This window comes from Dendropsophus ebraccatus, chromosome 4 (genome assembly GCF_027789765.1).
Source record: "Dendropsophus ebraccatus isolate aDenEbr1 chromosome 4, aDenEbr1.pat, whole genome shotgun sequence".
NCBI classification, from domain to species: domain Eukaryota; kingdom Metazoa; phylum Chordata; class Amphibia; order Anura; family Hylidae; genus Dendropsophus; species Dendropsophus ebraccatus.
Genome location: NC_091457.1, coordinates 55376957 through 55404825, shown reverse-complemented (window position 1 = coordinate 55404825; position 27869 = coordinate 55376957). Strand labels below are relative to the sequence as shown.

The 27869-nt window shown below is 42.9% G+C and overlaps 1 protein-coding gene across 1 annotated transcript; it reads left to right on the top strand.

Moving 5' to 3' along the window:
* Positions 1-23: 23 nt before the first annotated feature.
* SLC39A13 (solute carrier family 39 member 13) lies at positions 24-24839 on the top strand. Its single transcript, XM_069965841.1, has 10 exons — positions 24-109; positions 2824-3044; positions 3395-3508; positions 12118-12257; positions 13301-13393; positions 13484-13573; positions 15886-15936; positions 16012-16144; positions 18222-18321; positions 22423-24839. Exons 2-10 carry the CDS (start codon positions 2825-2827, stop codon positions 22496-22498), a joined length of 1017 nt encoding a protein of 338 aa, XP_069821942.1. The 5' UTR covers positions 24-109; position 2824; the 3' UTR covers positions 22499-24839.
* Positions 24840-27869: the final 3030 nt, after the last annotated feature.

Here is a 27869-nt window from a genome sequence, read left to right as displayed (position 1 = left end):
CGGGGGACGTGACACGTGGCTCCGGCAGAGGGGCGGGGAGTGGGGTGTAGGAGGTCGGGGATGGCTGGTAATGAGAGCACAACCGAGAGCCGTAACGTGATTTCTTTTGGTATGTATGGCTGTATAGTGGATGAGCATAGGAGTTGGGGTATTGATCTGAGCAGTGATAGTCTATTGGTGACTGCAGTGCAGTTAGAGCAGAAAAGTTGCTGCAGTGCAGACCTGGGGGCAAGTGCATTCCACAGATGTGGCACTGCAAGTCCCAGCCTGCCTGTATACTCTATGCAGCTTCCACTGACAATTCCTCTGCTGTGGGGGCACTATATGTCCCAGCATAGCTTCCTTAGAGCTGTAATTCTTTCTGCATTATTGAGCTATTGTGGAACTACAACTCCCAGTCTGTCTGGTATCCTGGATCTACAGGTCACTTACAAAGTTTTGGGGGGGGGGGGGGGAGTCGAAAAACTCACTTTGCAGACAGTTAAAATCCCACTTGCATGTTGCTTGGACTTGTAGTTCTACAGCCGGTGGCAGGTTATTGTCCAGCAATGTAAAACTGCATTATGACCATCATTCACCACCTATAGAATTGGGTTTGGTAACACTATAGAGTAATGTTCCCCCAGCTGTGACTCTCCAGCTGTTGCAGAAGTACAACTCCCATCATGCCTGGACAGATAGTTATACCACAGCTGGAGGTTGGCAGGTTGCGGTCATCTCAGGATATGTGGGTGAGCTTTGAAGGGGGGCGCATTAAGGAGAGTGTTGGGTGGTTGGAAAAAGTGATGTCACGATCACGTAGCGCCGTCTGTTCTGGATAGACCTCAGAAGACATTGGGATTATTTTTCAGTGCATAAAGAGTTCATGTCCACCACAGATTTTTATTGCCCCCCCCCCCCCCCCCCCCCCCCAAATTAAACAATGACTATTTTTGTATATGTGCCGTTGTGCTGTTTATTTGGCTTCAGAAATTGTTCACATGTTTATTTCTTTTTTTATTGCTATTATGAATTACAAAATCAGGTATAGATTTGAGAAGATGTCTCAGCCTTTACTAACTACCTAATCTGCATTTATGATCTGTTCCTGATTGATGTATGATCTCTAGTTAGACTAGTATGTTATGTATGATCTAGGACTAGCTTTATATGTTTACCAATGTCAGTATCTCCATTTAGAGGGTGGATCTGGTATAGAGTGTATGGCTGGATTTTGGCGGGTGAGTGTTGTATAAGGTGCACGGTTAGCTGTAGATGTTGAGTAGCGTTCCCCAACCTATTGCTGTTGCAAAACTGTCATTCTTTTAGTGCCCAGACAACCTGTGGCTTTCAGGTCATGATGGATGTTGTAGCTTTACAGCAGCAGCAGCTAGACAACCACAAGTTGAAGAACTCTAAGGTTATGTGATCAGGTAACATACTGGCTGGTGAGACACCTTGTCATCTGGAGACGATCAGTTCCCTATAAACAGGTTCTGATGCACCGGTGGGCAGATGAAATTTGCGAAAAATGTTGCCATTTCTTTGTTCTTTTTTCTTTGTTTAATGTTCTTTTTCATAAATGTCACAGCTTAAGCAGGAGGGTGGTTGTTTGTCAGGATTAATCAGCAGATATTTTATTTATTTTGCTAGTGTAAATCGCTCTCACCTTTCTGTACCTGATAGTGTGCTGTGAATATGGCGTTGCGTCTGGAGGGAAGCATTTTGAAAACATGTTGCGTTTGCTTTATTTTCAGTTTTTTTTTTTAGAGTTTACTATATCACACATGAACCAAAAAGAAAATAACAGGAGAAAATTTGTCCATGTTAATATTTTCTGGAATGACAGTGAATATATCTGTAGTGTTTTCTGTGGCTAAGCTGGCATGCCTGGGGGCACTTTTTCAGTGCAGTTATTGTGGTAATGGGTGTGTATTATAATGTATCAGACATATAAAGTAGTGTCCTGAAGGTACATGCCGTGAACTGCAAACCTGTTATGTAAGGTTACAGCAGGAAAGCCGGTCCCCGGAGCCCTGTTAATGTCAGATTTCTGACAGAAGGATTAGTGAAGGTGCATTTCTAAATGATAGCTTGTGCTTGTGTCTATGTAACCTGCTTACATAGGCTGCGGTCTGGAGATCCTCGCATCTCAGGTTTGAACCTTTCCTCCATTTCTCCTTGTCATCTCCCTTCTGTTGTGGATGAAAATTCTTTCAGTAATTTTTAGTTTTGCCGTCTGTCAGTCTCCTGTGAGCCAAGGTTATATCTAGGTGTCCTAGTCAGTTTGTGTTATTACTATGTGCCCTGTGTACTGTTATGTAATACAGTGGTCTATTGTTTTATATGAAAAATGGCTTGCAAATTGTAGTTTTTGTTATATAAGTTGTATAATGGAGTTTCCTGTGATGTTTCCAGCAGTCTAATGCTTCTTAGCTGCACTATGCAGAATTAATCAGCCGTAACATAGGGTTACTCAGTGAACTTTAAGGACACCGGATGTCTGAAACTGTGGTTGCCACAGATATGACCACTAAACCTGCTAAGGCTGGGTTCACACTACTTTTTTTGCAATCTGTTTTATGGAATTGTGTGCATCCATTTTGATCCGATTTTCCATTGACTTCCATTATAAAAGAAAAAAGGATCATTCATTTTTTTTTATACGTTTTTTTTTTTTTTTTGTAATGGAAGTAAATGGAAAAACAGATCAAGATGGATGCACACAAACTCATCTGTGTTTCCATCCGTTTTTGCAAAAACGTAGTGTGAAACCAGCCTAACCATGAGATTTATCTGCTGTTTTGGTCACAGGCCACTCATTGTGTTTGTCTTTCCACATAGGATGATGTGGGACAGGATTGTACCCTGGCTGCTCTTTGCATGTGTGGGATTCCACCTCAGTGCTGCCTGTGCCCCAGGAAGTCGTGCCTGTGAAAATGCCAACACCTCTCCCCTGGATGCTTGGATCTGCTCTCTGATTGGCTCCTTGCTGGTGGGACTAAGTGGCGTCTTTCCACTGTTGGTCATTCCCGTTGAAGCAGGTGCTGCGCTGAGATCTGAAGGTATGCTGAATATTTTTATCTCCCTCATTGTCTCCCAGTTATGCACATGGTAATATGGTAGCCATAAAAGTTTGTTGGGCCCTACTGTGCTCCACATCAGAGAAATGTGCCACGCTATCTATATCCAAAATTCTACATCTCGCAGTGACCAGAAGAAAAGTCAAATATCCACATTCCTGTATTAGTTTATAGCGTTACTTGCATAACTTACATAACCCCAGCCGGCAACACATCATTTATGGGTTTACACTTGTAAAATATCCAGGAAGAGCTCTGTAGAGTGATTTACTATGAGTACCTCCATTCATGCTCAGAAAAGAAGGGTATTCATTCAGTTTTTCCTTTTCCAGAGGGCGCCAAGAGGTTGAAGCAGCTGCTGAGTTTTGCAATTGGTGGTTTACTGGGCGATGTGTTTGTTCACCTTCTGCCAGAGGCGTGGGCTTACACCTGCAGTGCTACGACAGGTAAGTCAATGCATCCCTTATGCTCCATTTTTTCCGCTTCTATGTAAACTGTTGTCTTTACTTGTAATACATTAAGTGCATATTTGGCACCAATACATATAAGCAGACTTATTTATTGACATTTAAGAAAGCCTTAAAAGTTTTTCCAGGATTTAAAGGGGTTATCCAGCACTACAAAAACATGGCCACTTTTCCCCCCTACTGTTGTCTTCAGTTCAGGTGCAGTTTGCAATTAAGCTACATTTACTTCAATGGAACTGAGTTTCAAAACCCCACCCAAACTGGAGACAACAGTAGGGGGAAAGTGGCCATGTTTTTGTAGCGCTGGATAACCCCTTTAATGTCATGGTCAGTCAGTGTATGATGGTTGCTTCTTATCAGCAAAATAGAAGTATGCCGCCATGCAGTACACACCACACCAGTGTCTGTGCACATTTGTCTGTCTGATATCCAGTTTATCTCTTTTATGGGAACCATTGCTTTATTTGGCATTTTGTAGTGTCTGTGGTACTCCAGCACGGTTGGTTACTAGAGGTATTTGACAGTGGCTTGTTTTCCCTGAAATATAAAAAGGTTAGGCATAAAAAAATCCATGTGTCTGATCTAGCCTATCTCGCCGTAAAGTCTGTTTACTTTAATGTATATGGGTAATTTAAAGGGGTTATCCAGCGTTAGAAAAACATGGCCACTTTCTTCTAGAGACAGCACCCCTCTTCACTCCAGTTTGGGTGCGGTTTTACAACTCTGTTCCATTGAAGTGAACAGAGCTTAAAGGGGTTATCCAGAGCTACAAAAACATGGCCACCAGGGCTCCAGATGGCGACCAAAATGGTCGCCAATGCGACTGACATCTTGCAAATGGCGCCCAAATTTATTAATCTGGGCGCCATTTGCGACTGGCCCCGGCGGCGCGCTGTCTCTTTAAGGACTTCCGCCTTCCGCACGCTGCGCCGAATCACGTGGCGCCTCTGCGGCCGTCTGTCCAATGATTGACGGACGTGCTGGATGACGTGTGCGGGGACACGCTTCTCCAGTGACGTCATCCAGCACGTCCGTCATTCATTGGACGGACGGCCGCAGAGGCGCCACACTCCTCCAGCGCCTCTCTCCCGCCTCTCTTCACCCGGCGCCGCGGTTCTTCAAGTTCACCCCAGCGGCACCAAGCTTAGATAGTGGGTGAGTACAACCGGAGGGACGGCAGGGGTGGGGGCCGGCCAGTAATGTGTGTGGGGGGACCGCGGCCTGGGCGGGGGATTGGTAGTGTGTCTGTTGTGATGTCGGCCAGGTGCGGTAGTCAGTGCGTGTTGGGTGCGAGGGGGGGGTATGTATAGACTGCACAGTACCACTTCCCTCAGTGTGTATATATAGACTGCACAGTACCACTTCCCTCAGTGTCTGTATGTATAGACTGCACACTACCACTTCCCTCAGTGTCTGTATGTATATACACTGCACACTACCACTTCCCTCAGTGTCTGTATGTATATACACTGCACAGTACCACTTCCCTCAGTGTCTGTATGTATATACTTTGCACAGTACCACTTCCCTCAGTGTCTGTATGTATATATAGACTGCACAGTACCACTTCCCTCAGTGTCTGTATGTATATATAGACTGCACAGTACCACTTCCCTCAGTGTGTATGTATAGACTGCACAGTACCACTTCCCTCAGTGTCTGTATGTATAGACTGCACAGTACCACTTCCCTCAGTGTCTGTATGTATATACACTGCACAGTACCACTTCCCTCAGTGTCTGTATGTATATACACTGCACACTACCACTTCCCTCAGTGTCTGTATGTATATACACTGCACACTACCACTTCCCTCAGTGTCTGTATGTATATACACTGCACACTACCACTTCCCTCAGTGTCTGTATGTATATACACTGCACAGTACCACTTCCCTCAGTGTCTGTATGTATATACACTGCACACTACCACTTCCCATATACATTGCCACAGGGGCTATATGTCATCGGCTGCCGGGGCTATATACTATATATATATATATATATATATATAGTAGATCATTGCCGGTAAGATGGCAGCTGGCTGAGGGAACACACCGGCAGCAGGGGGGTATATGGTTGTCAAATTGCAAGTTTCCATGTTGAACGTTTTCAAACTAAGAAAAGAAAGAATCTAAAGGAGGATGCTGCTGTGGCCTCTGCACACAGTAAGTCCCATTTAATATAACATAAATTTTACATGTTTTAAAATGTTGGCGACCAAATATTCTATTTGGCGCCTAAATTTTTCAGGTTAGGAGCCAATGGCTCCTAGGTAAATTTTTTAGTCTGGAGCCCTGGCCACTTTCTTTCAGAGACAACACGACTCTTGTCTCCTGTTTAGGTGCGATTTGCAATTAAGCTCCATTTACTTTAATGAAACTGAGCAGCAAAACCCCGGCCAAGCTGGAGACAAGAGTGGGGCTGTCTCTGGAAGAAAGTGGCCAATATTTTTGTAGTGCTGGATAACCCCTTTAACTGCAAACTGGACTGGAGACAAGCAATTCCAGAAAGTGTCTGTGTTTTTCTAACACTGGATGAGCCATCAATGCTGAATCCTGGAAAACACCAGTCATGATCATAAATAGAGGGGGGGGGAGTTGAATGCAATTGTTTTACAAAGCGTAGTGAACATGGACATGTACCTGCTTGTTTGTGCTTGACCAGTCTGGGCTGGAAGGAGCATTGCAAGCGACAGGTGAGAATGTGTGAACATGCATTGTGCACATATCAGTAGCTGCGCTGTATTCAGAAAGGTGATCTATTCCAGAGCTTTACGCTTGCTGCCTAATGCATTGTCCACATGTGTGTTGTTCAGTCCCATTCTTCTGTTGTGATAGATTACTTGGTCCATCACATGACAGACAGCAGCGGCCACATGCAACAGACCCCATTGCCTATTGATAATATATATAATAATGACACACTGTGTCAGTACGGTACAATTTAACCCCTTATGTTGCCTTTACACAGAGAGATTTATCTGACAGATCATTGACCCAAAGCCAGGAACAGACTATAAACAGACAACAGGTCATAGCGGAAAGACTGAGATTTCTCCTCTTTTCAAATCCACTTCTGGCTTTGGCTTCAAAAATCTGTCAGATAAATCTCTCTGTGTAAAGGGACCCTTAAGGCCCTATTCCACGGGTCGTTTAGAGGAGTAATATAGTTCGTATTCGGCCGATATCGACCGCTACGAACGATATTCGTCCCGTGGAATAGAGTGCAACGATCAGCCGACATCGTTCATGTCGGCTGATCGTTGCAGTCGCTTGTTTTTCAACATGTTGAAAAACAAGCGACTGATATAGCAGCGATCTGCTGCCGTCGCTCTGTTGAATAGGAGCATCGGCAGCAGGCGCTGCTATATCCTATGGGCTGCCCGGACGATCAGCGATCCCCCGGGCAGCCCTCCCGCACTCACCCGCTCGCTGACGCCACGTTGAATAGCGGCGGCAGCGAGCGGGGAACGAGGAGCAAACGAGCGCTAATAGTGCTCGTTTGCTCCTTCAAACGACTCGTGGAATAGGGGCATTAAAGACCAGGCCAATTTTCGTTTTTGCACTTTTGTTTCCTCCTCATGTTTCCTCATGTTTGTTTCCTCCTCCTTCTGTTTAAAAGGCCATAGCGATTGCATTTTTTCACCTACAGTGCCATATGAGCTTTTATTTATTGTGCCCCAAATTATGCTAAAATTGCTTTGTTTTAATCCTTATAACGATTTTATTTTTAGGTCTATGGGGCTTTTTGAAGCACAGTTTTTGCACCATCATCTGTACTTTTGTTATGCAACTTTTTGATCATTTTTTTTATTACAATTTTTTTGGGATACCGTTTCAAATGTGATAATTGAATAGTTTGGGTGATTCGCAGCAATAGTAAATGTTATTATTTTATTTTGTTTTTATATGTAAAAAAAATAGGAAAAGGGGGCGATTTAAACTTTTATTAGGGATTGGGATTTTTTTTATTGATGAAAAAACTTCTTTTTTTTTTTTTTTTTTTCTAACACTAATTTGTAGTCCCCCTTAGGGGACTCTGATGAACAATATAACAATTGTTTATAGGGATCAATGCAGTACATATCTGCGCTCGATTGCCTCAGGCTGCTGCAGACTGAGGGAAACAATCGCTCAGAACCAATAGAGGAGAAAGTGTATTGGTGCGTTTACATAGAGAGATTTATCTGAAAGAGATTTTTAAAGCCAAAACCAGGAATGAATTTGAGAAGAGGAGAAATCTCAGTCTTTCCTTTATCACCTGTTCTCTGTTTATAGCTTGTTCCTGGCTTTGGCTTAAAAAATCAGTCAGATTAATCTCTCTGTGTAAACGCACCCTTAGGCTATATTCACACAACGTAGATTGCCATAGAAGTCATAGGAATCCCGGCCGGAGTACATACACATAGAATACACTCTGGCCGGGATTCCAACCGGCCGCACGGAAAAATGACATATGCGTTTTGTGCGGCCGCTATTCATTGATTAGCGGACGCACAGACATGTCAGTTCACACAATGGCTCCGGCCGCACTCTCCATTGTGTGCTATGGTGAATTGGGATGCGTTCAGCACAATTCAGCACAAATGAAGTTCATCCGGCCAGTACTGCAGTACCAGGCTGGGATGAACTTCACTGACACCAGCCTTTCTGTGACACGGCTGGTGTCATACGCTGTGTGAACCTGGCCTTAATGTATATTCACACTACGGAATAGGCAAGGAATTTAAAGCTGAATCCACTTGAAATTCTGTTCTGCCTGTCCCATTGATTCAATCGAATTTCTCAAGCACAATCCTCAATCCACCCAAAGAATTGACATGTCATTTCCTCGCCTATTCTGTAGTTTGAACATACCCTAATAGATCAACTTGCTGCAATTGCGTTGAAGATGAGGAGTTACAAGCATGCCAAAAATCACTGGCAGGGGAAGGAATTAAGACAATATATGTTTATGACTTTGCAGTTGTTTGGGTGGTTATTGGTTAAAGGGGAACTCCACATAAGGGAAAAAAAATTCTATGAAAAGTTATATAAATGTGTCTATACAATGTATTGCCATATTTGTACGGTTCTGCCACACTGGTAGCTGATAGAAATCTAGGAAGTGAAGAAAAATGGCCTCTGTGCCAATTCACATTGTCTCTTGCTCCCTCTGCTCTCCCACCTAAGGGCTCGTTCCCACTGAGGAAAGGTAGCGGAATTCCGCGACGGAATTGTCCGCCGCGGAATGCCGTTAGCCTCCCACTCATAATGGGAGTCTATGGGAGGCGCGCGCTCCTGCCCTGTCCGCGCTGAAGAATGAACATGTACCTTTCCTCAGTGGGAACGAGCCCTAAGGAGACAAAGATTCCAGGCCTCTGCCTCACATTGTGTGTGTTTTTGAGCACAGACTGATGATGCAGACAGGGGGCAGGGTGTGATGTCCCAGGAGGCTTGGATGGTTCCCTCAATCCCCTGAGTGATTCACCAGCTCTGACCGGCTGCAAGCAGTTTCTGCACTGATTTCACTGATTGTGCACAAGTGTGCAGTGAAGTTAGGGCCATGTTCACACATGTTGGAGTTTCATTGCAGTACTGCAGCATATGCACAAAAATGATGCATTAACACAAGTAAATTATCCTAAATCCCAGAAAGAATCAGAGCCGGCATTGCCAATCTCACCTGGAGAAAAACAAGGCATACACAGTATATCCCATGTAAGGTAATATGGGATAAAGTCCTTATTGTGGGGCTCAACCTCAAAGATAACAGATGCTTGATCATAATATGTACGTTGAGATGACAAGAAAAAAAATGTAATTCAAAAAGTACTTTACTTTATTTCAATATCAGCGTTACAGGTAGAGAATACAGCGTGCTGCGGGATGTTACAGGTAGAGAATACAGCATGATGTGGGTTGTTACAGTTAGAGAATACAGCGTGCTGTGTGGTGTTACAGGTAGAGAATACAGCGTACTGTGTGGTGTTACAGGTAGAGAATACAGCGTGCTGTGTGGTGTTACAGGTAGAGAATACAGCGTACTATGTGGTGTTACAGGTAGAGAATACAGCGTGCTGTGTGGTGTTACAGGTAGAGAATACAGCGTACTGTGTGGTGTTACAGGTAGAGAATACAGCATGCTGTGTGGTGTTACAGGGAGAGAATACAGCGTGCTATGTGGTGTTACAAGGAGAGAATACAGCGTGCTGTGTGGTGTTACAGGGAGAGAATACAGCGTGCTGTGTGGTGTTACAGGGAGAGAATACAGCATGATGTGGGTTGTTACAGGTAGAGAATACAGCGTGCTGTGTGGTGTTACAGGTAGAGAATACAGCGTGATGTGTGGTGTTACAGGTAGAGAATACAGCGTGCTGTGTGGTGTTACAGGTAGAGAATACAGCGTGCTGTGTGGTGTTACAGGTAGAGAATACAGCGTGCTGTGTGGTGTTACAGGTAGAGAATACAGCGTGCTGTGTGGTGTTACAGGTAGAGAATACAGCGTGCTTTGTGGTGTTACAGGTAGAGAATACAGCGTGCTGTCTGGTGTTACAGGTAGAGAATACAGCGTGCTGTCTGGTGTTACAGGTAGAGAATACAGCGTGCTGTCTGGTGTTACAGGTAGAGAATACAGCGTGCTGTGTGGTGTTACAGGTAGAGAATACAGCGTGCTGTGTGGTGTTACAGGTAGAGAATACAGCGTGCTGTCTGGTGTTACAGGTAGAGAATACAGCGTGCTGTCTGGTGTTACAGGTAGAGAATACAGCGTGCTGTCTGGTGTTACAGGTAGAGAATACAGCGTGCTGTGTGGTGTTACAGGTAGAGAATACAGCGTGCTGTGTGGTGTTACAGGTAGAGAATACAGCGTGCTGTGTGGTGTTACAGGTAGAGAATACAGCGTGCTTTGTGGTGTTACAGGTAGAGAATACAGCATGCTGTGTGGTGTTACAGGTAGAGAATACAGCGTGCTGTGTGGTGTTACAGGTAGAGAATACAGCGTGCTGTGTGGTGTTACAGGTAGAGAATACAGCGTGCTGTGTGGTGTTACAGGTAGAGAATACAGCGTGCTGTCTGGTGTTATAGGTAGAGAATACAGCGTGCTGTGTGGTGTTACAGGTAGAGAATACAGCATGCTGTGTGGTGTTACAGGGAGAGAATACAGCATGATGTGGGTTGTTACAGGTAGAGAATACAGCGTGCTGTGTGGTGTTACAGGTAGAGAATACAGCATGATGTGTGGTGTTACAGGTAGAGAATACAGCGTGCTGTGTGGTGTTACAGGTAGAGAATACAGCGTGGTGTTACAGGTAGAGAATACAGCGTGCTGTGTGGTGTTACAGGTAGAGAATACAGCGTGCTTTGTGGTGTTACAGGTAGAGAATACAGCGTGCTGTCTGGTGTTACAGGTAGAGAATACAGCGTGCTGTGTGGTGTTACAGGTAGAGAATACAGCGTGCTGTGTGGTGTTACAGGTAGAGAATACAGCGTGCTGTGTGGTGTTACAGGTAGAGAATACAGCGTGCTTTGTGGTGTTACAGGTAGAGAATACAGCGTGCTGTGTGGTGTTACAGGTAGTAACTGTGTGCTGTGTGGGTGGTACCACAATGAAATGATAAAGTACTGCAAATAATTCAGTAACAGTAATAAAACAGCAATGTATGAACACAGCCTAGATGTTCTTCAACAGATTTGGGCGGGGAATGGGCAGGGTGGAGGACTGTGATGAACAGCTGAGGGAAAGCATTACATTCTGGAACCAGTACTGCATTCAGGGAACTGCTCAACCAGGAAGTACAGAAACACAATACAGAACAAAACCCCCCAAAACAAATGCATTTCTGGTAGTTTCAAAACTGGGATAGATAGGTAAGTAATGCTATATGCTTCTGCAGAAGTTTCATTTTTTTAACCTCTACCTGGAGTATACCTTTAACACAATCTGAGGTATTCTGTGGCCTTATAATTCTTCTTGTTCTGTACATCAATTCCTTAAAGTAATACTGTCACCTCCTTTCTTTATAAGAATGTTTCTGCACAGCTGTACAGCTCAAATTCTGCAGTTTTCATACCTTACTTACAATAGATTTCTTGGTGCTTGATCCAGTGAAAAATGTTTTTTATCTTTGGTGGATTGTGCCACCTAGGCGGGGCTTCACGACTGCTGTGCAACTTTGCCCCACCCACATTGCTGCCTTAAGTCCTGCCCCCTCCGTAATGTCATTGGTGTCTTGGCCCCGCCTCCTTGGCAGCCATTTGAACGGGTCGGCATAGTGGTCTACTCCCCACTCCCTCTAGGTTGGCCCATTTCAGTGGCTGCTGAGGGGGCTGGGCCTACGGTGCCAATGTGGGCGGGGCGAAGGGGCACAGCAGCCATGAAGCCCCGTCCAGGTGGCACAATCCACCAACGATAAAAAGCATTTTTCACTGGACCAAGCACCAAGAAATCTATTGTAAGTAAGCTATGAAAACTGCAGAATTTATTCTTTACAGCTGTGTAGAGATGTCCTCATCCAGAAAGGGGGGGGACAGTGTCACTTTTAAGTTTTTCTGCCTTGATGTGATGTTTGCTCATTATTACATAAAATGTAATGTCTTCTCCTTCCAGGAAGCTCCCAGTCTCTCCAGCAGCAGCGTCTCCTGGGACTATGGGTTATCATTGGCTTCCTCGCCTTCCTAATTTTGGAGAAAACGTTCTCCAATGAACAACAGATGACCACCAGTTCTGTACTGGAGAGAGACACTAAGGTAAAAGGCTTCATGAAGCTGGTCCGTAAGACCTGTATAGCTGACAGCAAATTTCCCAGAAAAATCAGCTGTTTGCTGTAGATCTTATGTTATAGGGGTTCTCTGTTATAAGAATAAGATGTCTTGTATTCTGTAGGTAGCAGTGCCTAAAGGTGTACATTTGTCTTTTCCAGACACCCCTCTTCCTATCTTTATCCTTGGTACATATAAAGTGCAGCTTCACCACACCCTCTCATATGGACACGTTTATATGCAGTCACAGTGGACACTTTGTAATCTGAGCCCTATGGCATTAGGTTATATGAATAGCCCAGTATCCTGCTGACATGGCATCACATATTTGAGAAACAAGTCATTTTAAACCCAAAGTAGTTTTCTTGTTTAGTCACAGGTCAAACAACTTAATACTTTTCAGTTTGGCCACAGAATAGACACCATATAGCAGAGATTAAAAACATACACCCCTCCAGCTGTTGCAAAATTACAAAACCCATCATGCTTGGACAGTGAAAGCATTGGCTGTCCGGGCATTATGGGAACTGTAGTTTTTGCAATAGCTGGAGGACTAAAGGTTCCTCTTCTGTGTCATATAGAATCACCACTCTCCATTTATAGGGGGTAAGGACCAATGATACTTTACTACCCAAGTCTAATGCAGTCACAGCATAGCCAGGTCACAGATAAAAGGCAATCCCTTATTTCACCATCTTCAGGTTAAAAAAATAAAATAAAAAATATCTGAAGATGGTGGAATAAGGTGGCCAGGTGGCCTCCAGGCTATGCTGTGACTGCATTACTCTTGGCTGTTTGTTGTGGGAATGAGATTACCACTTTTGTCCACGAGTGGAACAGGAGTGCCCGGTGCTGACTCCCTTCTACTATTATTGCCTATAGTCACATTACACTTGAGCTGGGTTACCATATCCCATGCCCTGTGCTTCCTGTTGGATGCTACCGGCTTTTGTTCAGCCCACCTTTGAACTACACTTACACTACAAATATTTGCATATAGTTACACAATCTTGTTTTTTTTTTTCCTTCAGAAAGTAGTTCCAGGCAGCTTAATGAATGGAAAGCATGGGGTGAGCAAAAATCCAAACTGTGCTCAACAGAGACCAAAAAGTGACAGTATTAAGGTCAGTAGCTGATATATAGTATGTACTAAGCACATGATATACTAGAGAGGACATCTGACTGTACAATAGTCAATGGCTTATTTGTTACAGGTCAGTGGCTACCTCAACCTGCTGGCCAACACTGTTGATAATTTCACCCATGGCATGGCGGTGGCAGGCAGTTTCCTGGTCAGTAGAAAGGTGGGTCTGACTACATTTTTTTCTTTTAATTATTGGTAAGTCTTACTACTGACTTGCACTTTCAGGCATCCCTGCCTCCAGAGTGTTTGCTGTAACATTAAACGGGGTTGTTTTATTTAGGGAATCCCCATCAAACCTTCTGACATGTCACTATGAGTTTACAAAGATTTCTAAAAGTGATAGTTACTCTTTAGAAACATAAAAGACTGGTCCATCCTGTCTTCCCTTATATTGTTTTATTTTTATTTTTCCTTAGGATAGATATATATATTTGTCCCAGGCATCCTTAAAGGGGTAGTCTGAGTAAAATAAAAGGGGTGTGCAGCAGTATCCTGCCTTATTCACTGATTTTCCTGAGCAGCCAATTCCTGTAGAATTGTGACATCACAGGAATGGGGAGACACAGAAGACCAGTGGGTGATAGAGAGCTGCTCAGCTACAAGGAAAGGTAAGTATATTTTGCTCGGACTACCCTTTTAAAGTGTTACTGTCAATTTAAAAAGAAAAAACAACTTTTGATATAACATAGAGATGTGAAAAGTCTTAGGGGTGTTCACATCCCCATTGATCACTAGAATGAACAGGGAGAAGCACTCAGATAAGCGCTTCTCTCCATATGTCTTTCTTTGCTGATGGTAGATTTTATAAAAGGTCTATGGGGCCTACCTCCTGCAGCGAAGGGAGAGACAGGGAGAGAAGTGCTTAGCTGAGACCTTCCTCTTGCTCATTTTAGTGATCAGTGGGGGTCTCAGCACCCAGACCCCAACCAATTAAAACATATTAGATTTGTTTTGAACTTTCCTCCCTTAGGGCAGGTTCACACTACGGAATTCTCGCGGACAATGTCCGCGGAATTCCGTCAGCTGTCCGCCCGCACGGGCACGCGCTTTTCCGCCGGCTCCATAGACACCATTCAATGGGCCGGCATATTCCGCGATCCGCTAAAAGAAGTGACATGACACTTCTTTCAGCGTATAGCGGAATACGGCGGCCCATAGAATGGTGTCTATGGGGCTGGCGGAAAGGCGCCCAGATGTGCGGGCGGATAGCTGACGGAATTCCGCGGACATTGTCCGCGAGAATTCCGTAGTGTGAACCCGCCCTAACCCACCTTTCTTCCAGACTTCAGATTTAGTTCTTTATGTCATCCCTGATGTTTTATGCCTGACACCCTCCACCATTTTTGTAGTCCATCCTTGGACTCTTTGTATTATATCAATAACCCTTTTTAGGTGAGGTCTCCAGAACTGGACACAGTATTCCAGATGTGATGTCACTAGAGCTCTATACAGCGGTATCATTATCTCCGTCTTCCTACTGTTTATACCTCTAGCTGTGCATCCAAGCATTCAACTAAAGATTATATTAATGCACGGGTTTGTTTACTTTAAGGGAGTGTTCCCACATTCAGTTTTTTTTATTTTAAAAAGCAAAGAATCTTAGTCTTTCTTTTATACATATCATCCATTTATGATCTGCATCTAGCTTTAAAATCTGAATAAGAAATCCTGAACACCCTAAACCACTGGAAGTGGTAGTCTAAAATTATTTTTACAGCGATGCAAGTTTTCTATATGGGAATAAAAATGTAAAAGTTGGCATACATGTACATCAAGCAGGGAGGTAGTTCCCTCAAAATGCTGCAGGAAATACATTATGGGGCTGCGCTTTGCCAGTGCGGTCACTACAGGAGCCCGGCTGTGACTGACAGTAAGGTAACTGTTATGAGAAAGGACACATAGCTGTCTGAACTTTTAAGTGTAGGAATACTCCGAGTATTGACCACAGTGCTGACAGACAACACATACTAGGTTAATGACTGACACATACCTAATGTGTATTTAAGGATATGCAGCAAGGTCAGTTGTACATCTTGTGACTATCTCAGACTTCAATAAGAAAACAAGGTATGCAATCCAAGGTAATGCAACTATTTTAGTGTGACATTTTGGTGACCTCGTGTCACTGTGGAGACCAAAAAATGTAATAAAAAAAATACAGTCATAAAATTAAAACCGATTAGAAAAATTATGTTTCAGTGCCTGGCGCTGATAATTAAAATCAAATCTAGGCAATACATTCACTTTAAGGGTAAATTCACACGGGCGGATCCACCGGGAGTTTCACGCACGAAATCAGCAGCTAATCCGCAATACACGTATTATTATTGTTATTATTATTATTAATAATATGTGTATTGCGGATTAGCTGCAGATTTTGTGCGTGAAACTCCCGGCGGATCCGCCCGTGTGAATTTACCCTAAAGTATATTTATAAGCAGAGATTGTAAAATATGTATCTTTTTCTTCCAGGTGGGAATTCTGACAACGGTGGCCATCTTACTGCATGAAATTCCCCATGAGGTCAGTCATTCTATTTAGTGATCCCTTGTGCTTTCTCTCCTCCTGTACATCTCTAATACAGTGTAACCTTTACAGGTTGGGGATTTTGCTATTCTCCTCCGTGCTGGGTTTGACCGTTGGAGCGCAGCTAAGATGCAGCTGATGACTGCAATGGGGGGTATCCTGGGAGCAGGCTTTGCTGTTTGTGCTCAGTCTCCCAAAGGGGCTGGTAAGTACATAATGAACAGGGTGAGTGAAGGGTTAAATACCAAAGGCAGATCTCCAAGTAACCTATAAAAACATCTCTAAGTAACCTAAAACAACATTTTTTTTTCTGCCATTTTTCTATATAGGACAAGAAAAGCAGCAGAAAAAAAACTTGTTTAAAAAATAAAAAAAAAACATGCATGAAATCAAATATGCATTTGTCTACCCTTAAATATCACATACTCTGGTCTAAAGTTCTGTGCAGAATGATAACATTGTGGCTGCCTGCAACTAACACAAAAGCCTCATGCACACGACCGAGAAATGTATTCCTTTTTTTTTTTTAGATCAGGAAATACTAGTTTCTAGACCCATTGAGTTCTATTGGCCACGTATACTTATCACTATATTTTCTGAAGGGTGTCTGTCCCAGAATAATAAGAAAAAGAGAACGCGCTGTTTCTGACCAGAATTACAGCGCAAATAAGCCCATAGAAGCCTTAAGACCGCATTGGATGCATATCAATAGATGTTTCCCCAGTTGTAGGCCCAAACCTGGCAGTGAGTACATTTCTGGATGAGGAAATACTGATGAACTCTGATGCAGTACAGACCGTAATTACTGACTGTGGTCAGGGTATACTGAACACTTCTGATGAGGATTTATGGATGGATTTATGAACAGTAAAATGAACTTGCCATCTTGTGCATAGGGTCTCCCTGTGTTGAAGGGAATGTGATGTCAGCATTTAAAGTGACACTGTCCCCCCCCCCCCCCCCTTTTCCATTATGACTTCTCTACACAGGTGTAATGGGTAAATTTAGCAGCTTTCATACCTTATTTTATAATCATACGTCTTGGTGCTTGTTCCAGTAAAAAGTGACCTTTTATCATCTGCGGATTGTGCTACCTGGGCGGGGCTTCTCGACTGAAGCGTCACTTAGCCCCGCCCACAATAACACCGTAGACCTCACCCCCTTGTGGCGTCATAGCCGCGTAGGGCTAAGGTATGAAAGGTTGTATAACTTTGTAATGTGTGTTATTTTGTGAATAAATGTTTAGTGCCGAACTACCCCTTTAAATGCGAGGAAGAGAGAAACCATAGCAAAAAGCTTGGCAGTCACAGGCAGGAGACTAGGGGATTCCTGGGCACTCACTGATTTGATGAATGCCCTGTGGACTGTAAAACGTACCTAGCATTTGGCGAGCAAGGCAGGATAAGTTTAAAAGACTCCAACCGGCACGCTGTCCTCTTCTAATCTGGGTGGTAGATGGAGCTCCTAGAATTGCTGTAGACTACATTGTAAGTGTATTACAATGCAGTCTATTGCGCTTTCGGGAGTTGTGGCCCTTGCTCACATGAAAAGAAACTGCCTACCGGAGTCTATTAACATATCCTGCCGCGCTAGCCAAACGTTAGGTTCGCTTTAATTTACATATTAGAAAAACAATGATATTACCATTATAAATATATATTAAATTGATTTTTTTTTTATAGAAACTCTGTATTGCAGTATTGTCTTTATTCAGCAAACAGAGATCTTATTATATAGTGGGTTTCATTCAAACTCCTAACTGCTTCTTAATACACCTCATCAGACTTGAAGCCGTTATCAGTGTAGTTTGCTTTTTTTGGCCCCGTTCCCACTGAGCAAAGCTAGCGGAATTCCGCGACGGAATTGTCCGCCGCGGAATGCCGTTAGCCTCCCGCTCATAATGGGAGTCTATGGGAGGCGCGCGCTGCTGCTCTATACGCGCTGAAGAATGAACATGTTCATTCTTCAGCGCGGACAGGGCAGGAGCGCGCGCCTCCTATAGAGTCCCATTATGAGCGGGAGGCTAATGGCATTCCGCGGCGGACAATTCCGTCGCGGAATTCCGCTAGCTTTGCTCAGTGGGAACGGGGCCTTTCTCATTGAAATATCTTAGGCTGTCCTAAACAATAGCATGTAGTCTGCTCATAGATCTACATACAATTTCTGCTTGTGTATTAGGCAAGTGATCTGTTATCCTGTTAGTTCTTTTGATGGCATCAGGATAGATCAGGCAGACAGATATAATACCTATACCTATAATTGTTTTGTTATGACACACACAGGTGAAGCTGTGGCTTGGATTTTACCTTTCACATCGGGGGGTTTCCTATACATCGCATTGGTTAGTGTGCTGCCAGACCTCCTGGAAGAAAAAAACACAAGGTAAGACGCGTGAAGTCCAGTGCAGTCAGGGGTGATTAATCATTGCCAAGGAGCCGCTGACTGCTTCTGTCACCTAAAGACTCAACATGATATTTCTGGAAGAAAGCTGGAGTCTTAAATTGGTTTTAGATGAAGGGATCTTTGTCATTTGTTTCTAACACCTGATGTTTCTTGGCCAAAGAATACTAAGATAGAAGGACAGCTGTCCTTTTTTACAAGGAGCGTCAAGTGAGATGATGATCAGCCTCTTTAGATCCTTTGGCTTCATTAAAGGATGTGGATTAAATGAAAGGTTATCCACTTCATGTTAATCAGACAGTCTGTATATCTGAGAGTCTAAGGGAAATGAGTATAAACAGAAGAAGTAATGGGAAACAACAGTAGTGGTTGGTACTTTTTATATGTTTTTCAATTTCACCCTATTTAACATGAAAACTTAAAGCAGTACACCTTTTGTGATTATTGTACAGAGACAGCAGAACTCTAGCCAATATAAAAATCATATTACATCTCAGGCCCTAAGGCCAAAAAGGCACTTATTATTAAAGGGGTACTCCAGTAAAACTTTTTTTTTCAGTACTTATCAGCTGCTGTATGTCATAGACATAGATATGTAGGACATACAGCAGCTGATAAGTACTGGAAGACTTGAGTTTTTTTTTTTTTTAATACCTTCATGCTAAAGGTCATTGATGCCCCGATGTCCAGGTCGAATTAAAGAAGTATTCCTCCTCTCCTTCTAAGAGCCATAGCGCTTTTATTTTTTCACCTACAGGGCTGGTTGGGGGGGGGGGGGGGGGTCATTTCTTGTGCCATGATCTTTTTTATTTCTAATATATAATTGTAAAAAATCAGCCAACCTGGTGGGTTTTCTTTCTCTTCACTGTAATATAATAGGTTTATTTTACTTTTACATATAATGGGAAAGGGGATTTTAAACTTTTATTGGGGTTTATTTGCAAAGGGTTTTTTTTTTTTTAAACTTTTTTCTTTAACCCTTTTTTCACCCCTTTTTTTCATTAGATTGCATATACAGTGGTACCTTGGTTTAAGAATAACTTTGTTTAAGAGCGTTTTGGTTTTTAAGAGCTCAGTTTTTCTAAATTGTGACTTGGTTTAAGAGCATTGCTTTGGTTTAAGAGCTCCCTGTACTGGGTGGGAGCCTGAGTGGAGGAGGGGCATTGTCTGCATAGCGTGGTCTACAGCACTGTACTCTGACCCAGGAAGTCTCCCTCACCTTCCAAATCATAGCAGACCCACTTCAGGCTGGGGCTTGCATCAGGGGACAGGACTGTGGAGGTAATCTCTCCATAGCTGTAACCCCTCTCTCCCCGAGAGTGCTATCCGCCGAAAGAAGTGACATGTCACTTCTTTTGTGGGATAGCAGAATACGCCGGCCCATAGAATGGTGTCTATGGAGCCGGCGGAAAGGCATGCGGCCGTGCGCGCAGACAGCCGACGGAATTCCGCGGATATTATCCGTGAGAATTCCTCAGTATGAACCCACCCTAAGAGTGGATATGGATTACAAGCACGGTCCCGGAACGAATTATGCTCATAATTCAAGGCACCACTGTATAGCATATTGCATATAGCATAGCATTGATTAGTTTAATCTGCAATCTGTGCATAGAGTCTGCCTGAGAGCAGGCTGTATGCAAAGATCGACAATCCGTCAGCACAAAGGTAAGTGGTTTACCCCCACCTGCAGAGGTCCTTAAAGCGACTCCTGACCCACAATCTGACCCCCCCAAACTACTCGTACCTTCGGATAGCTGCTTTTAATCCAAGATCTGTCCTGGGGTCCGTTCGGCAGGTGATGCAGTTGTTGTCATAAAAACCAAACACAGAAATTGGGGCATGCACTACCAGATACTACAATGAGAGGGTGCTTCCTGAAACATACCAAAAAAAAAGAGTACGCAACACCACAAAAGGAATAGGGGTATGTAATATAAAGGAGCCCTCCAAGGTTGGAAAAAATGCAAAAATATGTTTATTAACCATTACAAAAACGTATATATGAAGACACAAACACTAGCAAGGGAATAGGAATCCCTACACATTAAAAATTAAGATTCCCAAAGCGGGAGAAACATGGTGGGACCCAAACAACATAGGGGACCCCCAGGCCAGCACACGGTCCTGTAGTACAGCTCAATCAACCCTCAATAATAATACAAAGTGAGTACACAACATAATACTAAAGGTGTCATAACCAAAAGTAAATGTATATGTTTATGTCATGTGAATGGTGACTGAAAAAAATGGTGAACAATGCATAAATATCAAAAGAAATGAAAACCATCAAAAAACATATCACCAAATGAAGAGGGAGAGGAGCGACCTGTGGCGACCCATGATGCCCCTACTCGTTACGTTCCACTGGAACTTTGTCAGGGAGAGAGTTATTGTCCTAAGAAACAACTTTTAAACTTGCAGCACCGTGCCCAATGGGAGTATCTGTGCCCTAACTTTGCACCACCCCTCCGTCCCTCCTCCCCACCCTCACATTTTCTCCTGTCTGAACATTGCACAGGTCCTTAACGATCCAGCCCATGTGCCGAGCTGCCACAGGTGGGGAATAGGAGACAATCTGCCTGGAGCATTCCTAATGATGAGGAGGGCGGGGAGGAGGGACAGAGAGGTTGTGCTAGGATAATGAATACACAATCTAAGCCCCGGCCATTGAGCACGGGGCTGCCAGTTTAAAAGTTGTTTTTTAGGACAATAACTGTCACCTGCCGAACAGACCCCAGGACAGATCTTGGATTAAAAGCAGCTATCTGAAGGTACAAATGGTTTGGGGGGGGGGGGGGGGGGGGCGGATTGTGGGTACAGAGTCGCTTTAAACGCTGTGATCACAATGCATTGTGGCGTTTAAGTGATTAATGACAGGCAGCTGCGTGACCAGCGCCAGCAACACTGATGGGCATTTGGAGGTATGCCTTATGGCAAGCTTCATGGGTATAGACTGGTCCTAAACTTATTCACATTAATGAAAGAGTTTTCTGAACATGCTGTTTGACCTGTGCAAGGATGATTTTGTTTGTGTGGGGAGGAGAGGGGTCCCTGAGCTCTATGCATCACCTTTATGCCATATATTGGTGTTACTTTTTACTGTCTGTGATAAGGAAGGCAGAACAGGGTCATCGTAATATAAGTCTTAGTGGTCAGAATGAGAGCTGCAAAATTTCAGGATTATTTTTATTAGATACATAGTAAGGTGGAAAATGTTAAATCATATATCACCCATAATTTTATGATTAATGTTGAGCGGACTTGTCAAACTGTTTAGGTTTGGGAAACTCTCTGAACCCGAATGTACATCATTCCCTGTGGATTCCCTGTGGCTGCAGAAGTTTGATGCCCCCTAGGGTTTGATAGAAAACATGGATACATCCTATGGCCATTTTCACACAACAAAACTTGTGTATAAATCACGGCCATTGTTGGCGATTTGCTATAATGGCCGTGATTAATACACAACTTGCGTGCCCTGCAGTTAGAGGGAATCCCGTCCAGAGTGTATACACATAGGGGGAGATTTATTAAACATGGTGTAAAGTGAAACTGGCTCAGTTGCCCCTAGCAACCAATCAGATTCCATCTTTCGTTCCTCACAGACTCTTTGGAAAATGAAAGGTGGAATCTGATTGGTTGCTAGGGGCAACTGAGCCAGTTTCATTTTACACCATGTTCGATAAATTTCCCCCATAGTTTTAAATAGTGGGCGCGCAAGACTGACAAGTTACACAATGGAGCGTGCGGCTGTGGCTATGGTGAATTGTGATGGGGGCGCCCACGGATGCGCCTGAAGATCATCCAGCCAGTATTGCATTACCGACCGGGATGATCTTCACTGACACCGGCCGTTCTGTGACCTCGCCGGTGTTTCACGTAGTGTGAACCCGGCCTATGGCTGTATCCATGTTCTCCAGGACTCCAACTTCTGCAGCCACTGGTATTCAAATGCAGAGTGTTCAGGTTCGGAGAGTTTTGCCAAACCCGAACATTTTGACAGGTCCGCTTTACACTAATGATGGTACATTTCTTATAAGCAAAAGTGTTTGTTTTACACAATGCTGTGTTCCTTTTCAGGCATTCCATAGTCCAGGTCCTACTGATCAGCTGTGGAATTTGTGTGATGACAGTCCTGTCCTTAACAGTGGAGTGACTACCTCAGAGCACCTATCCAAGTCAAGACAACCCTGCTCTGCAGGACTGTGCACAGCATATCCGCACAAAAAATGCCCCTGTTGGGGCAGACCCCTGTGTACGATCAATCATGGTTCCCACTTCTGGACAAGTCACCCATTCCTTGCGTCTGATGCTGTAACCATCAGCATGACACCTAAAGGGGAGATTTTTGAGTTTAGTTATATATTTTACTCATAGTCTTGTATTTTCCACTGCTTGTTTTGTGCCTTTGTTTGTGGCCAAGTCTTTTATTCGCAAGCCTGTGTGTCACCGATGTCTTCAGTATGTTCCCTTGCGTCCCCAATGATTGTCTGTCTTCATGTATGTTACCGTGTCCAACTTTCTATGTTTTTGTTTTTTTTTATATATGTTTTTTATGTACTGTGGACTGCATCCTGCAGGACACAAAGAAGTGACAGGTCATCTGCTTCTTCTACTATGCAAGAATATTTTACTATACAGCATTATATAGCTTACAGGTAAAGACCTGATTGCACAAAACTGAAACTAACTTACTTAGTTCCTGTTACAGATTTTATTCATAGACACTTCAGAACCACTGATGTTTTTACATGGTTTATTTAACAATCGTATTTCTCAGAATGCAATAAGAATATAGAGAGAAGGATCTTGTTTCTATGGTGTAATACATGCTTTTTGCCTCTGATTGGCGTGATGGTGCAAGAACCATGGGCTGGTGCAGCAACTGCATACATCTAACAGTGCAATGCACAATGTTCTAGGCTAGCCTAAAATGGACACTGTCTTTTTAACAAAACAATTGACGTCCAAATTCCGTAGATTAATTTCTATGTATATCCTTACTAGTCGGAACTCTGGCCAGACATTTCAGATAGCCGAACATTCAGCTGAGAACTAAATCTCCTGATTCCCTCCTTCCATATACATGCACAGTGAGTATGTGAGGCAAGTGTGCATGTGTTCTAATTGGAGAGAGGAGAGTAAGATGCCGTCAGAAGCCTCTGGCAGGAGCCTACTTCCCCTGAGAGCAAAAGGACTGGGCACGTTGAAATAGAACTGTCTCATCCATCTGTTTTCGGGGGAGAGTCAGGAGGCCCTCATTCACATTAGATTGCAGTCTTTAGGTCCCAGTAATGAACATAGGTTACATATTAATCCCTATGGATTGTCGTAGTGTTAGCGGCTTCCAAACTCCTTTGCAGTTTTTGAGAATTTTTAAAAATGAATGGCTTTGGAAATAAAGCATGAAAAAAAGTTCCAGACACTTTAAAATAAAATATATTAACAAATTGACCTGCACAGAATTATAGACATAAAGCAATGTGATGATAAAAGGTGGACATTTAGGCTGGTTTTAAGCGGTACAGTAGAGTAAGAATTGATGAACATTATATTTGTATGTATTCCTTTTTAATTGAATGTACAGGATGGTTTCTCCATTGTGGACAGTGGAACAAAATGCTAATGTCCAGTCACAAAATATCCTCTCTTCATGAAGCAAGTCAATTGACGTTTGATTTTATAGAAAAATCTGATTAGTATTGCAGATTTAGTGGGGATTTGTTGGTTTTTTTAAGCATGGTGCTAGTCTGGCTTTGATCATCTGGGTTGAATGAGACAAACTAGTAGCTGGGGATATACTACATCATAACTACTGCCCTCGGTGTAGGCACGGAGGGCAGATAAGAATATTCCCAGACTTCCTTCCATCCAGTGCTGTCATGTTTAATCAGATTTTTCTATATAAAATTATTTAGTGAATATCATTTTCATGAGATCTGTCGCTAACCTGTTATAAATACTCATATTACCCCTGAAGTAATACTTTCACATTTTTTCCTTCATATAAAGCTGCATTGTGCTGTTACTGTTATTTCTTTTGAATCGTATAAATAAATGGACTACTGGGTGTAACCCAGTAAAGTCAATGCCACTTTGGCACCACCCAGTTGTCAATTTATTCACATATTTTTATTAGGAATGAGACAATGCTGAGATCTAAGGAAAAATGCTCCAAAATTATTATACATGGTGTATATAAGTATGTAGGAAAACAGACAGGTCAGTTAGTCATTAATATTCCAGTTATTACTTTAATCCATACAGTTTGAAGTACATCGTGCATCTGAAAAATCCAAGTTAGATCCCTAAGAAGGAAGGAAACTCTGTTACAACCCCGTAATATAGATATCCTTGTGTATATATGTATAGAGAGATGGTTTTTACAAGCGTTGGAATAGATCTAATTTTCCATACCTCTTTATGAACAAATGTTGAGAGAGATTTATTATATTCTTTTGCATGATATCTTAAAAATAATAAATTCTATTTATTCATGACGTGTCTAGTCTCCATTATTGTAGTTTTAATCCACTGCCCAGTACACTGGAAGAAGCAAGCTCATGGATTTATGCCAGTTTTTGAGATTCACTAACATTTTTCACCAGACTTGGGACCCTGATCCGCCATCAAGGTGATTCCTGGAGGCTTCTCCTCTCATGAGGCAGATGCCAATTGCCCCTTCACAGGGAGATGGCTTCCCAATATGGCAACAAAATCCAGATTTAGTTTTCTATTACATAAAAGTTAGTACCCATAACTTATGGGTCGTTATTGAGTCACCCATCATAACATCATGTGGCAGAGAGTTCTTTCCTCTAGATGTAGAGGATACCTCCTTGTCATACTTACTGACCTAGGAGTAAAAAGATCACTAGAAAGATCTCTGTACTGTCCATTTATATATTTGTACATTGTGTTTAGATCACCCCTAAGACGTCTTTTTTTCTAAACTAAGTTACCCCAAGCTTAATAATCATGGTACTGTAGCGCCCCCATTCCCTTAATGACCTTAGTTGCCCCCTCATTCCCGTTCATTCATGTGCTTTCTCATATACAGGTGCCCAAAACTGTACACAAAGTTCAACGTGTGGTCTAACTAGTGATATGTACAGAGCAAAACTATGTTCTCATCTGTGTCGTGGCGGTAAAGTCCCGCTAAGATTTAAACACTGTCAGATCTCCCAACATCATATTGATACATTGATTGATGGCGAGTAGTCTCTTGTTCTATTACACAGCGCCACACTCCTTAGGGTCCATAGATTACATGAAAATAAGCCCTTGGGCATGTATTTAATTTATGAAGGCTAGACGTACTGTATGAGGTGAGCTTATTTGTCTTTTGCTGTTTTCCCACATATACGATCAGCCAATAAATGAGCAAACATTCACATGGACTGATTGGATTCTTTGTGCGGCCCAAAAAATCATTATTATCGATAATGATAAATTTGCAGGGCTCGGCCACATCCATAATAAAGCCTTGTAAATGCCTTGCACATTAGCACTGAACAGTTGGCCCATGTAAAAGAGCCCTAAGACTATGTAATAGCTATGGCTTACCTTTAAGCCGTAAGTGTGTATAAAAATTTGGGGCATTTTGGGGCATGCACTGTCACATTTTAAAGCACACCTGCCAGTTCTGCCATATTTATTTATATGTAATTGAGCCTCAAATGCCAGGTGGTGTTCCCTAGCCTGGCAAGAACCTAAGGTTAGCCAGCCCATCTCCTTTTGATTGACCAAGGAGTCTGGGCATAACCCTGGCCACTCACTATGCTGGGTAACACCCCAGGGCACTTGAGCCTCATTCTCTTATTACTAAACAGACTGCTGATGGGTGTAGCTTAGGGTCCATTTACACAGAAAGATTATCGGACAGATTATCTGCCAAAGATTTAAAGCCAAAGCCAGGAATAGATTTGAAAAGAGGAGAAATCTCAGGGTTTCCTTTATGACCTGTTCTTTGTTTATAGTCTGTTTTTGGCTTTGGCTTCAAATCTTTGGCAGATAATCTTTCTGTGTAAATGGCCCCTTAGGTTTTACAGTAAGCCCTGCCCCTTTGTCGCATGTCATACGCACCCCCCAGTTTTTGTGTGTATAATTTGGTTAAAAAAAAACTTTAATAATGTGACTTTTTTTTGTGCAAACTGAACTAAAATTCTCCCTCATTGTCTGCTTACTTCTATCAGCCCCACATGTGTTGCACCAAGTATTACAGCTTGGCTTAATTGACATGATTGCTGCAATACCAAACCTGTAAACAGGTGTGTAACTATTTTCAGAAGAAAGCAGCTATGTTTATCTAATCCTCTACAATCTCTTCTTTCGGTTTTAATATTTTATACATGTTATAATTTGTTGTACTTTTTTTTCCCATTTTGTTAAAAAAAAATGATTCACATTCTTTTATTTATTGTTCACTTCAAAAATCTTTCACTGTTTTCCTCTTGAAAAGGCCGTGTTAAGCACGTTTAATCACTGTTATTTCCGCATCGCTGTAGTTGCAAGTTGCTTTATGTTATACATTTAGTCATGCAGTCAAGGCTTCTATGAACAGCTTAGAACTAGATTGCACTTCTTGCCCCTAAAGAGCAATTTAGCAGTGTTTTATTTTTGAGGCATGCTTTTAAGGACCTTGTTCTACCGCGTTGAAGCCACAAGAGACTTTTTCCTTTTAGAGTTTATATTTTTCCTTTATGGCCTATGCCACATTTTGGGCTATCAATACATTTAATCCAATTTGTTTTAGTCAGAGGACAGAACAGAGAGATATAGATGTGTTATATTTTATACTAGTTACTAGGCTGCAAAGCGCTTTCAATTCATAATAAAAGAAATTAGGAAAGATTAGCAATTCCTAATAAAGGTATTCCTCTTATCTTCATCCTCTGCGCCATTTCTGTGCAGTTTGTAGTTTAATCCGGCATCTAGTACTGTCTAGCTACCGTCTCCAAAGCACCGATCTGCCCCTGGCCGGCCCATCCCTTCTAATGATTATGAGTGGGCGCGGGCTCAGTAACTCTGCTCAGTAGCCGCCCTCAAGTGCTAGAATGGCCTTAGTAGATGCCAGAGTAAACTACAAACTGCAAGGAAACTGTGCCAAGGACAAAGTTTAACTTTAGGCCAAAAACTCAGGAACAGAGCCTAAGTATCCTGTAGGTTTTTACCCTTTGGCCCACTCCAGGTTGCAGAAGCTGGACTTCTGCTAAACACACTGGCCCTTTAAGTTATAGCCAGTGCACGTGTGTGGCCCCTAAAGGGCAGACTAAAAACTGCATCCATGGTGCAAGCAGCAGGAGAATGACCAGACAGTGGGGAGTAGAGCAGAGAACAGGACCCGACGGGGATGAGTGCCTGGACACACTACATGCTGGTGGGGGTGTGGTCTGTCCTACTTTCCTTCTGCTTCTGATGCAAACAATATTCCCTGTTGTCTTCATTGCTCGACTTCTTGTTTAGTGGTCACCCTGTAATAGACTTCCTGTTCCTGCTGTACACTATAGCTGGGAATTTAGCCAAAT